The 11,997-nt window shown below is 38.3% G+C and overlaps 1 protein-coding gene across 1 annotated transcript; it reads right to left on the reverse strand.

Moving 5' to 3' along the window:
* Window positions 1-988: 988 nt before the first annotated feature.
* LOC101297170 (ABC transporter B family member 1-like) lies at window positions 989-6,933 on the reverse strand. The gene is made up of 10 exons (XM_004304413.1): window positions 6,487-6,933; window positions 6,348-6,402; window positions 6,061-6,236; window positions 5,760-5,960; window positions 5,377-5,636; window positions 4,960-5,276; window positions 4,608-4,831; window positions 3,470-3,843; window positions 2,650-3,364; window positions 989-2,514 (listed from the first exon to the last, which is right to left on the reverse strand). The coding sequence occupies exons 1-10, from the start codon at window positions 6,931-6,933 to the stop codon at window positions 1,225-1,227; spliced, it is 4,059 nt and encodes a 1,352-aa protein (XP_004304461.1). The 3' UTR covers window positions 989-1,224.
* Between the last annotated feature and the right edge of the window lie 5,064 nt (window positions 6,934-11,997).

Below are 11,997 nucleotides of genomic sequence, written 5' to 3' on the forward strand. Positions count from 1 at the left end.
CAATCCTTGTTGTCTCTTCTATTTGTTCTATCACTTCTGCCATTTCTGTTGCAGACAATGAACATGAATTAAGATCAGTAAAAGACTAATATCAGTACAGTTTCATCCCCACCTTCCCTAATACAGACAATGCAAACAAAATGATTTCAAGTAAATAATTAAAGCAAGGAGGCTTTTATCATTCCTCTCTCCTTTACTCGGACTCCAAAACAAAGATGAAGGAGCTCCACCACCATCAAAACCCCATCTCAGGCCACTCACATCCTTGTATACCCTGGGGACAAAGTGATTGGGTATACCCCACTCCCTCACATATCTCCTAACTAAATCAAACACCTAAATCTCCATGTCATTTTCTTCAAGTCTTTCTCACAGCCCTTTGTCCACTAACAGCCTCTGTGTTTTGAAGCATTAACTTTCCCTCCACCTCTTTGCTCTAAATTGCCAAAAGGGTCATTTTCTTGTGTTCATCTTTATGCATTTTCCCTTCCCTTTGCTTTAAACTCATGCACATGAGCAACCACCATATTATGAACTCACCCAATAATGCTTGTCCCCCTCAACCTCCATCACATATATATTATATGGAATTTCCCTAATTTAGATCAGGACTGCACCACGGAGTCTGTTTCACATTGAGTTTTGAATTGTGAGAAGGATAGCCTAACATGTCTTTCACGTCCAAGTCTACATCAAATGCCATTGATACCCATTTGCCATGCGATCCAAACATACTCGATTGCAAGGCTGCTATACTTGTTTGACTTGTTAAACACTTATTGGATTCCCAGGGCACGATTGGATTTGGTTTGGCAATTAGAGTTTGCACACATGTGGGTTTGCCTATCATCTTTCACTTGTCTAATATTGATTGGACAATGGTCCAAAAATTTATCTAAAGCTTAAAATAAAAGTTATACTGATACTCAGAACTGTGGTAAGAAAGAAAACTATTCAGTTGTTAGGTTAATTGTAGATATTGAGATCATTTTTCAAAGCATAGATGAAGTGTTGGGATCTATTTCAATCTCAGCAGGTATTTGTCAATATCAATTTCTTCATGGGTTCATAAAGTAGAGACATATGGTAGGAATAAAGAGAGAGATAATACACATTACTATACCAAAATAGAATTATAGAAAAACAAAACCAAAAAGACCCAAAAAATCAGAAAGGGGGTATATGGGGATATACTCCTCTTTAGTGTTATATTCAACGTAGTCCTTACTTGCCTTCTCTTTCTTCATCTTCCCTTGGTCTTACTGAAGAACTTGAACCTGATGCTATTCCAATGGCCTGGCTGTGTGAAAACCTTTGTAGCTGTATCATGCGTGCGTAACACCCATCCGGGTAGTTTTTCAATAGATGGTTGTGTGATCCTTGCTCTGCCACTTTCCCATCATCAATGACTGCAATGACATTGGCATTTCTAATAGTTGATAGTCTGTGTGCAACCACAATTGTGGTTTTTCCCGAACATGCGCGCTCTAGAGCTTCTTGAATAGATCTCTCGGACTCAGCATCAAGTGCACTTGTTGCTTCATCGAGAAGCATAAGCTCTGCCTTCCTCAGTAAAGCCCTGGCAATAGCAATCCTTTGTTTCTGTCCTCCAGATAATTGTATTCCCCTCTCCCCGACAAACGTTTTGTAGCCTTCCGGCAATGCAGATACGAACTTGTGAGCATTGGCTAGATTAGCAGCTTCAATGATCTCAGCTTCAGTTGCTGACTCATGTCCATAAGCGATATTTTCATATATAGTTGTAGCAAAGAGGCATGGCTCCTGAGGAACCACAGCAATGTGCCTTCTCAGAGACTTGAGATTGTATTTGCGAATATCCTTTCCATCAATAATAACTCTTCCTGATGTTGGATCATAAAATCTCTGTACTAATGAAATGACTGAGCTCTTTCCGCACCCACTAGGACCAACAAGAGCAAGAGTCTTGCCTGCTCGGGCACGAAGGGAGAGATCACGAAACACAGGAACATCAGGTCGAGAAGGATACGAAAAGTCTACATGCTTAAACTCAACTTCTCCACGCAGGCGATCAGGCACTGCAGTAGCATCAATATCATCAGGTTCAATTTCAGTCTTGCGGTCAAGTAGCTCAAAAACTGATTGCATGGCTTGACCACCCTTAATAAAATCAGGAGCCAAGGTTAGTGTCTCTGCTGCACCGTTAGCGGATACCATGAGGACCATAAAAACTCGGATCGCCTTTGAGAAATCAGAGATTCCATGCTTTACAAGCCAGGAAGCGTACCAAAGACCGAGAGCATAGGAACCATAGAGTGCAAACTGAGCAACCCCAAATCCACTTCCAGCAATCTGACCCTTCCAAAAACACCGACGCAGGGGAATCTGCAGGTTGGAGGAAAAGAGACCAACAATCTTTCCCTCGGAGTTGAATGCAGCAACCGTCCTTACATTGGCTATGGCCTCCCCAGCTAGTTGGGTGGCCTTGGCATGAGCAGCTTCAAGGTCTCCCGAGAAACCGGTCATGAACATTTTCTGTTTACATATTGAAGAAAAAGCAAGTAAATTGCACAACTTGTCAGTACATGCACCATCTGTAACTCACAAATTCCCCAACCCTGAACATTGTCAACATGCATGGTGGAACTATTAAGGCCAAAAAGGGAATACCTGCAAAACTGTGGCTGCAACAACAACAGGGAAGACAGCTACGAGGACAAGGGCAAGGCGCCATTGCAAAACAAATCCTGCAGTGCAAGCAACAAGCATGAGTGCTGTGTTCTGTACAATAACAGAAATCCTGTCCCCAATGGCTGATCTGACATTGTTGGCATCAAGAGCCAGCCTTGCTGCAATCCTGCCACTCTCATTTTCCTCCTGATCAAACCATGCCATTTCATTTTTTAACACTGCTGCCAGCATTTTCTCCCTCACGCGTTTTGTAAGATTCTCTCCCACGATATCCCAGAAAGAATGTTGTAGCGTGTTGAAGAGTAGTGCAGCTGATGAAAGTCCAATTAACAAATAGCAGTACTTATTAATTTGCTTGATCATGTAATCATGGTCTGGATTGTAGTAGACACTGAGGACTGCACTTAGAACATATGCAAAGAAAGCACTCAGAGAACCACAAACAACAGAGCCAATTGAACCAACTAATGCATAGACCCATTCAGGAGAGTTCATCTTGGCAAGGCGCCAGAAGGAACTGGCTTGCTCCTTGAAGGCAAGCTTTTCTAGACGGTAATTGGGGTGTGTGGCATCAAGGGAGAGACTAAAATCAGAAGTAGAAAAGTCAGAGAGCCTGCGTGAGTATGGTGATCGACCGTATGAAGAATTTCGGGTGATAATTGGTGAGCTAACAGAGTTTCTTGCACTAGAAGGCCTGAGTGAAAAACCAAGATAGCTCAAAAACCAAGAATTACAACAGAGATCAAACAATCGTGCATATGTATATTCTCAAGAAGACTTCATGACTAGTGTGGCTTACCTAGCACTACTCTTTCTGGCATTGTTGAGAGCGGTTTCATGAGCTGCCTCTTGCATTCGAATAAGCTTGGCATAAACACCATTCTCTCCTTTAGAAAAGAGTTCATCATGGGTTCCAATTTCAGAAACACTTCCCTGCTGGAGTACAGCTACAAGGTCAGCCTTGCGAATGGTTGAGAGACGGTGAGCAATGACAAGAGTTGTCCTGCCTATCATAAACCGGTCCAGGGCTTCTTGTACCAGCTTTTCTGACTCAGAGTCCAGTGCACTTGTTGCCTCATCTAACAGAAGGATTGCTGGGTTTTTAAGCATGGCCCTTGCTATGGCTATCCTCTGCTTTTGTCCTCCAGACAGTTGGACTCCTCTCTCCCCTACCTGCCATTTTCAACCTTCTGTTACATTTCAATTTTTAACTTTACTCTCATGATATCACTCTTTTGCCATAATTTTACTCATGTTAACTTACACAAGAGATATTACAAGAGCTTCGTGTCGAGTGAAACTACTAAACAATTATATGAAAAACTGCCATGAGAATAAATAAATGGCACCTGTCTGCAACTTCATTTGGTAGTTCAGGTTATCAAACACACAATTAATCTCTCTTTTATCACAAACACCAGGCTATTGCTTCTTCTTTTTTTTTCATTTCCAAACACACATATAATATATATTATATAAATATCATTTATAAATAGCTTAATTCTTAGTTTTTGAGATTTTATGAAAACATTGGGACCCCTATTTTCTCTTCTTTATCTTTTTCTCTTGTCTTGTACTTCTTGTAACTTAATCTAACTTCTGCACATGCATTGATGGCTGAAGCATGTGACTTTCTGCAAAATGCATGCATAACCAAGTGCTTCTTCACATTGACTTTTAGAAAGCCAACCCAAGATAAAGTTAGGCCTTGTTTGTTGACCAAATCAACCAATGCATCTTTAATTTAGTATAATAGAAGCCGTTAGAACTCAAACTAAATCTGGTGCTATCCAGTCAAGATCCACAATGAAATTATTACTTAAATTAGAGCAATGCCAACTATTTTAGATGTTCAAAATATGCCGGGGAGTTCAGATTAACCTAGGATCATGCTAATTTTTTAAACGAAAATTTAAACTACTGTCTCAATAGCTAACCTGAGTATCAAAGCCATCAGGAAGTTTGACAATGAACGAATGGGCATTGGCAACTCTGGCAGCTTCTTCAATCTCAACTTGGTCTGCATCAGGCCTCCCCAAAAGTATATTCTCTTTAATGGTTGTAGCAAACAGAGCAGGCTCTTGGCTAACAAGCCCTATCTGCTGCCTTAGCCACTTTAATTTCAATGTCTTTATGTCATGTCCATCTAGCAGAACTTGTCCTGCAATGGTTTGTTTAATAAATGAACATCTCCATTAATTTTCTAAAACAATAAAGAAATCTACACAAAAATATGAACTCAGGAATAAGTTTAAATCATACTTGAACAAGTACATTGAGGCTATTTACCTGAGGAAGGGTCATAAAATCTCTCAATGAGGGAGACCACAGTGCTCTTACCAGAGCCACTGCTACCAACCAAAGCTATGGTCTTTCCGGCTGGAACATTCAAAGAGAAATTGTTGAGAATTCGAACATCCTGCCTTGATGGGTAGGAGAAATCCACATTTTTCAGCTCCACTAGTCCTGTAACAGACTGCAATTCTACCCCTGCTTCACTATTTCGGTCCATGCCAGGCTTGTGGTCAATAATCCGAAATATCTTGGCAGCTGCAACTTTAGCCTTTGCAAACGCGCCCATGCTTGGAGCAGATTGTCCCAAAGCCCTGTTTTAATCAAAGAGAGCTACAAGTAAGCACCATTGATTTTGTAAGGAAAAAAAATAAAAACAAAATCCAAACTGAGCAAATGTAAGATAGTACTTACAGTCCACCTATCATGACCGAAAACATGGTAGATATAGCAAGACCTCCATTGGTGAAATGGTGCCTAACAAGATAACCCCCATACCATAAAAGAAGTGCATAACAGCAGAAAACAACAAAGTAAGTTGCTCCAAGTCCCATTCCTTTAGCAAATCCACTCTTGTAACCAAGCCTCTGGGCAATTCTTAATGCTGAGGAGTATGCTTCTAGTGCTCTCGATTCCCCGACGTAAGACATGACAACTCGAATTTGAACTACAGTCTGCAATTTTCGCCACGAATCAGCTAAACCAATTTACAAGAAACGGCAAAAATTCACCATCACTCAGAGCGAAAAAGTTGTGATTCCTCTCATTTTCTAAGAATTGAAGCTCAGATTTCTGACCTGTTCTACAGTGTGTCCTGCTTGTGAAAGAGCCTCTTGGCTCTTCCCGGAGAGTTTGGCTAATGTGGACATGTGAATGGCTCCTATCACAGCAATCAGAGGCACTACTGCTAGAGTCACAAGAGCTAATTGCCACACTGCAGTGAAACCCACCACAAATCCAGACACAAATGTTGCCATGTAGTGAATGAAATTCCCCAACTACAGAAATGAACCACAAAACCAAATATGTTGGTCCAAAAAAACCCAACTAAAAAGGAAAAAACCAGAATGACCAAATTGCTGAGCTTATATGCTTCACCTTCTCACTAATGGCGTCCTGGACAATCACAGCATCAGTGTTGATGGCAAAAACGACATCGGAGGTTCGAACCTCTGTATCGAAAAACTGAATGTCCTGGCTCAAAGCAGCTTCAAGGTACTTGATCCTCATCTTGGTCGATTGCCTTTCTCCGGTCCACATCCAACACGATATCTCTGCACCCAATTGCCATAAAGTTCTTTCCGTTTACGCCAAACACACACATAGAAAACCCAAACTCAAAAAAAAGCACAGAAGAAGCAAAAATAGTAAGCACAAAAGCTCACCTGCCCATGAAGAAGCCCATATTGCAGCTCCCACAACAAGAAAGTACAATGCATACTGCAAAATTCCATCACCACACAGTGAGAAAGTTATGAGATGAGATTGTCAATTGATATATATTATGTTTCCGAGATAGAATACCTTCAAAACCTCCTGCATCATCTTGTCCGGGTGATCGGCATTTGCGCCGAAAGAATTGACAAGATCAGCAAAGAAACGAAGAAAGATTGGCAAAGAACAACCATGCACGATTGCGCCAACAGACCCAATCCCCATCAGAACGTAATCCAACCCATCAGCGAATCTGAAAACTTGTCCAAAGCCAACTGTTGGAACAGCCTCAGGCTTCTCACCTCCCCCACCGCTGTCATTAGAGTCCTGCTTTGTTGTTGGCTCAGCAGAGCTCTCCATTGCTTGAGCTTGTCTGGATTCCTTAGCACTTGTTGTAGTTGTTGTTGTTGTTGTTGTTGGGTTGGTTTTAGATGGGTCAGAAGAAGAGGGAGGAGGGTCAGTCACAAGCTCAAGGCCTTGCATATCTGACCATCTCCACTGCTCAATGGTCTTTATCCCCTGAGAATCTTGTGACATTTGCATAAATAGCTTTTATCAGCAAAACCAAAGACTTCACACACACACTAACTCCCTCTCTCTTCTCTCTTCTTCTTCTCTCTCTCTTTTATTGTCTCAGTCTACCTGGTGGGCTAAACTGAGCTCATTTCTCAACACTTTTTTCTCCAAAAATTTTATTGTTTTTAACACCACCCTTTTGGGTCTTCTGCTTTTATCACTCTCATATTTTTGTTGCCTTGTGTGTTTCTCTCGCCTCTGGTTCCATTGGTGGTTAAATGGCATATAATCTCTCTCGTGCTTTGGTGCGTTTTTGGTTGGTGGGTTTTGCTTGTGTGGATTAAAAAAAGCAGTAAGCTTGTGAAAAAAGAGGAATTTTCCACCCGACAGAAAACACTGTGTGAAAGCTTAAACAACAAGATGGGTTCTTGACCAGAAAACAGATTCAAACCAGACCACCCAATACAGAAACCATTAAAACCCCAAATTCTCCAATTTTTTTGTTGAGATTTTTCATGATTTTTAATCATGGGGACAGTGGATGCTTAATTCCCATCTAGGTGTGGGTTTGGCTTCTTCTGCAAGTTAAATTGCAAAAGCACGCTCAAAAGAAGCTTGTTTTTCTTTCCTTTCTTGTGAAAGCTCATACCTGCCCTCTGTCCCTCCTGTAAATCCGGCTTTTTTCCCTGCTTACTGTACCCCCAAATTTCACTCCAAGAAAAAAGTGACCAAAACAGACCCTCCCTTGCTCCATTGTATAATGCAGTGGTACATTTTTCTTTGAATGTTGACCATGGACGGTGAGATAGTTTGACAATGGAAACCCTGCTACTTTTTGCATCAGGTTAGCTGCTTTCATTGAAGAACTACTGTGTTATCACTGTGCTAAACTAACCCAGGTCCCATTTCCTTGTTTACATTTAGTTTTCTGGATAAAAGAACAGAAATTTCTATAAAATTCAGAGTGGGATTCCAGGAAATTGTCAGGGAGTGGTGGACAAATCTGGGGATTCCTCTACATTTTGATTCTTTACATATTTTGACAGCGAATTATTGGACTTGTTTTAGCAGCAATTCAGATTAGTCAGCTAAGTAGTGTGATTAATTAAGCCTGTGCTTAAGCTAGCCACTTGGTTCAGGCTTTGAGAGAAAGAATTACAGAGAACATAAAAGAGAGGGATTGGCTTTAACCAGGCTTTGGAATTTAATAGATGAAACCGGGCTGTGAGTCAGCTCCTTTTTCAGCTAAGATACAATAATGTCCACAGGGATCAGACACTCTGAAAATACCTTGGAGTTGCAATTTTTTAAGCATTGTACTGGGATTGTGACAATATTTAAGGAAAACTTACCCAGCTCTGAGAAATTTTATTTAGAAATGAGAAATTGTGGGTTCTTTCAAAGTTTAATTCAAAAATAAAATAAAAAATAAAAAAGGAAAAATGGATTTAAGGAATAAAGGGAAAGAGTTTCAATATCTTTTTCTGTTTTCACGCTTGTAACCGTACTGTCCCTCTCTTTCTTTTCATCCGCAAGGTCCTCTCTTTTGCCTCCATCCACGGGGGTCTGTCTAGTCTTGCTGCTCCAAGATTGATGATCAAGTATTCAAGCGCCACTGCTATTAGCTTTATTTTCAATCAAGCCATTGTGAGCTTTTACAAGGTGACGAAGTGAGTGAGGTGATCGTATCGCGCAACACATCAAACTCATTAATTAAATTTTCTAACACTTTCTTTTTTGAATAAAAAGCTGATGCGGCTGTATTTCTGAAGCTTAATATCTTGACGTTTCAGCACATTCGTAAATGTTTCAAAATATTTGGTTTCAAAAGCTTAATAGAGATCTTATGTGAAAGTTTTTATTTTTCTTTTACAATTTTGTTTTTTCTTATTATATATGATACATCGTATGATTAGTTGATTTTTCTTTTACAATTTTGTTATCGTATGATTAGTTGATTGTATAAATCAATTGTACGATGGCCTGACTAGAAACTCAAACTTTCTAGCACCGTTCTCCTTCAACTTATGGCACATTCGGGGTATGTATGGCTTTTTCATTATACATATAAGACATATGAAGATTGCCCTCCCAAACTCTTCGAGTGACTGAGTCATAAATGTCATTATTTTGTCGACTCCATTATTTTTTATTAATCTCTCATTTTTCTCTTCCGCTTAACTAATGTCACATAGTAAGAAATCAACATTATTGGACATTAGGATATGTGATCGTGTTACATATCTAGTGATATTTCCATTATGTCACCGTTATCTTAAAGCAAATAGAATTGTTATTAGAGTAGTACTCCTGCTAGTTGGTGTTTGATTGAATATATGTACTTTGTAAATATTCTCGATATTATATCGGAACTTCATTATAATCAGGAGTGTAGGCTTCATGTCCCCTTTTGAATTCAACAATTTCATTAATGAAATATTGAATATATGTACTTTGTAAATATTCTCGATATTATATCGGAACTTCATTGTAATCAGGGGTTTAGGCTTCATGTCCCCTTTTGAATTCGACAATTTTATTAATAAAGTATTGAGACCAGCCTTTTGTTAACAAAAAAAAAAATCACATCTATTACTCTTGAATTCTGTATGAAGCCTCCTCTATTTGTCACTCAATTTTAGACGCAACAGACTTGCCTGACCATCCATGGTCAGGGTTGGCTTTGGTCAGTTAACACTCACCAAGGCTGGTTAGATAAGTTTTAGACAAAGTCCCCAAATTATATGATGGTGAAACATCTCAGGCCCCATCTATAATAACATTCTTCTTCATCTGCACGTATTTCACTGGTTTTCTAGATACTTCTCTTTTTCCATGGCAATAATGAGAGCGGATTTACAATTTTTTGCTTTTTTTTGACTAGAATGAACATTGTGGATAACAAAAGTAGTAATTAACGTGTTTTCTAACAAAATTTGCTTTTAAAATTCTGTTGGACTTCAAGATTTCATATAATTAAATTCTGTCTGTATCAAACAATCAACAATATTTTGCATTTTCAAATTTTCAATGTAAATGTTATATGTAGTCACCTATATATTTACTTATTAGTTTTCCCTTAATGATTATATATTAAATAAAATTGATAAAAATGTACTACAAACTGAGAAGTACACAGTACATTACAGAGCAGTTGCTTGCATTCCTCATGGTGTGCAGCAAAAATTTATTGAGGTGTCATACTGTTTGTTAAGATGCAACAACAATTCGTAAATGTTTTTAAAATGTTTGGTTTTGATGTCATATTTGTTACATGATTGTAATAAATAACTAGACTGCCCGTATCTTTCTTTTCTGCATGAGTTGTTGTTGTAGTAGCTTGCTTTTACTACAATGTTTATTTGTTATAATTGAGGTGAGACTGAGATTATGAAGATTCCAATATACATCTACTCTCTATGTTTGTGTTGTTTTGAGTATGCTACATCATTTGGATGAACTGGGGGTTCATCGGTGCTCCTAGTCTGAAACCCAACTACTATATTTAACATGGAGTATGTTAAATTACTATTATAGTAATTTGGTACAATTATAATTTTATGAAGAAAGTTATTTATAAGAGACACCACCTTTGACGTACAGTTTGCATTCTACTCAACGATATTCCCTGGTTGTTTAGTCTGACTTTTTAGTACTTTTACATCTGATCAGAAACTGTGATGGTGTTCATCTGATTACTAGCTATATGACATAAAATTTATCGTCACTGAATCGTGAAAGTAATATAAGAAAATGAGTCCAGTACTATTTGATTTAACAACATAGTCTTGTTTTAATAAATAGGAGGTTGTAAGTTCAACTCACAAAGTTGATAAAAAAAAAGAGTTAACACGTTTAGATTGTATTTAATTCACATCACCCCTTCATATTAGATACAGAACATAGATCATTATCAAATTCTTGATCACTAGATGATCGTGTTAACAAAATCTCTAAGACTTACTTATGAACCCTTGTTGCGGTTGTATCATTATGTGCTCTTGATCATAATACATCTGGCCTTGTTATTATAACTACAACAAGGTGTAGGCACTACAATAGAGATATTGGTATTACTACTCTAAATAGGATTGTTTAGCACTTGAAAAAATGGATTATATGAATCTTGTACATTTAAAACGGTTGTTAAAGTTTAGGTATAAAGGAAAAGGTGGGTGAACAAACTTCGACATGGAGAGACTTAAACTACGATGAGTTCGTCTTGATGATGAAAGTGGCCGCGAAGAAGTCAAAAAAGAAAACCCCGATCTCTCTCATTTGAGAAGTTATGATTAATATCGGTACAAAGTTGAGATTAAAAACTTAAACCTCAAAACAATTACTCAAGTGCTTACTCAATTACCACCCTGAAAAGTAGTGCATGTGGCCCTTATTATGCCATTTTCCCGTTGTCTTATTTCTTGTGGTTAAGTGTGCTTTATCCTAAGTTAGTTGTTAATGACTTTGATTATGAGAATCTGCATTCACAAGTAAGGATGATTTCTTTGGTTTAGGTACCTGCCACAAGAGGTCGTGCTCGGAGGAATTCGAATCTCTTACGTATATTAAACCTAACTCATTTCTTCACTATGTATTATTTCTTCAGTTTTTCTTGTTAATATGTCATTAGACCAAATGATCCGGTATCATTTCATTTAGTAATATCGGTCTCTCAATTATAAGTAATGGGTCGTGCGTTTGACTTATAATATACTCGTTTAAATTATTTATTAGATAAAAAACACGTACGTTTGAGAGTCATACAAATCTGAATTTAGAAAATTCAGACAGTTGCTAGTCGTGTAGTTACTATCATATGTCAGTTTTCAACTATCAATACATAAACATGAGAGTAGTACTATATATGAAATAATTTAGATTCCAGATAACCTTTCTTGGTGTCAGAGAAGAAAAGATAATTCAGTAGTTGTAAGTCTTGGCATGCATACATTGTCAACATTCGAACAACTTCTTCCCAATTATAATGTACCCTGTCTAGCTAGTTTTCAGTCAAGAAAATGAAATGTCACAGAACGAAGAAAGTGAAATGTCATTCCCCACATAAATCTTCATTCTTTTGACGAA

This window comes from Fragaria vesca, linkage group LG6 (genome assembly GCF_000184155.1).
Source record: "Fragaria vesca subsp. vesca linkage group LG6, FraVesHawaii_1.0, whole genome shotgun sequence".
Taxonomy (NCBI): Eukaryota; Viridiplantae; Streptophyta; class Magnoliopsida; order Rosales; family Rosaceae; genus Fragaria; species Fragaria vesca.